A 1,225-nucleotide genomic window follows, 5' to 3' on the forward strand; every position below is an offset into this window, starting at 1 on the left:
TTCAACCAACCTTACAGAAGCGGATAATTGGTTTCAGGCCATGGAGCATACGTTACAAGCACAGCATGTTCCAAACAACCAGTATGTGGAGTTTGCTGCGTATCAGCTTTTGGGAGAGGCCCAACATTGGTGGTAAGGAGAATGCCACTTGCTACAGCTTTAAAATGCCGACATCCCTTGAGATGTATTCCAGACGACTTTTTATAAGAAGTACTTTTCTGAATCTGCAAAGAAGTACTTTTTATAAGAAGTACTTTGTCTGTGGCAGAATATACTAACCAATTTGAGGAGCTCTGTAGGTTCTTAGGGTGTGTCAGGGTGCCCCGGAGACCTACGAAAGCTGTAAGTGCATCAAGTATCAAAGGGGCTTGAAAGATAACATCATGACTGTTGTGACTCCTTCTGAGATTTGTATTTTCTCCTATCTGGTGAACAAGGTGAGAGTTGTTGAGGAATATGCAAAGACGGTAGCCTCGTCAAAGGACACTCATGGAGGAAATACTAGTCGGGGACGTGGCAAGTACTTTCAGCCAAGGGGTCAAAATTTCAAGAAAGGAGGACATGCACCTCAAGGTCAAGGAGGCTTCAAAAAGAATACTTATGATCAGTACCAGCGTGGCAAAGGAAGAGGGAATCAGAGTAAGGTTTCTCCGGATTTAACTTGTGATCGTTGTGGACGTTTTCATCCATATGACTCTTGCAAGATTGGTATATGTGGTTGCTTCAACTATGCTTTGCCTGGTCACATTGCGAGGGATTGTACTCGTGGGAAGAACCTGAATGCGGGTCAGAGTCAACATCAAGGGCGAGTGTTTGCTGTGAACGCCAAGGACGCTGCTAAGGCGGATCCTCAGATGAGCGGTAACTGTTTAATTAGTGGTAAAATCTTGGTTGCATTGTATGATACTGGAGCTTCACATTCGTTTATTTCGTTTGACAAAGTTGAGGAACTAGGCTTGAAAGTGTCAGAATTAGCATTTGAATTGCATGTACATACTCCGTATTAGACGATGGTAACTAGGTCAGGTTATAGACAAGTAGGTTTCAAACTTGAGGGTAGAGACTTTGTGCATGAATTGATTTGTTTACCAATGGTCGCGTTGGAGATGATATTGGGGTTTGATTATTGGTTGTTGAAGAATTGGGTTTTGTTGGATTTCTTTGAGCGGTCAATTCAGTTTATGCCAGAAGGAGAAAATGGAGCAGTGATAGCTGAGGGTTACTA

The 1,225-nt window shown here is 42.9% G+C and overlaps 1 protein-coding gene across 1 annotated transcript; it reads left to right on the top strand.

Annotated features, from left to right (window-relative positions):
• Positions 384–1,007, top strand: LOC107607875. Its single transcript, XM_016309772.1, has one exon. The coding sequence runs from the start codon at positions 384–386 to the stop codon at positions 1,005–1,007; it is 624 nt and encodes a 207-aa protein (XP_016165258.1).

This window comes from Arachis ipaensis, chromosome B01 (genome assembly GCF_000816755.2).
Source record: "Arachis ipaensis cultivar K30076 chromosome B01, Araip1.1, whole genome shotgun sequence".
Classification (NCBI taxonomy): domain Eukaryota; kingdom Viridiplantae; phylum Streptophyta; class Magnoliopsida; order Fabales; family Fabaceae; genus Arachis; species Arachis ipaensis.

Excerpts from the sequence above, each read along its gene's own strand:
- LOC107607875 (XM_016309772.1), top strand. The coding sequence starts at position 384 with ATGACTGTTGTGACTCCTTCTGAGATTTGTATTTTCTCCTATCTGGTG.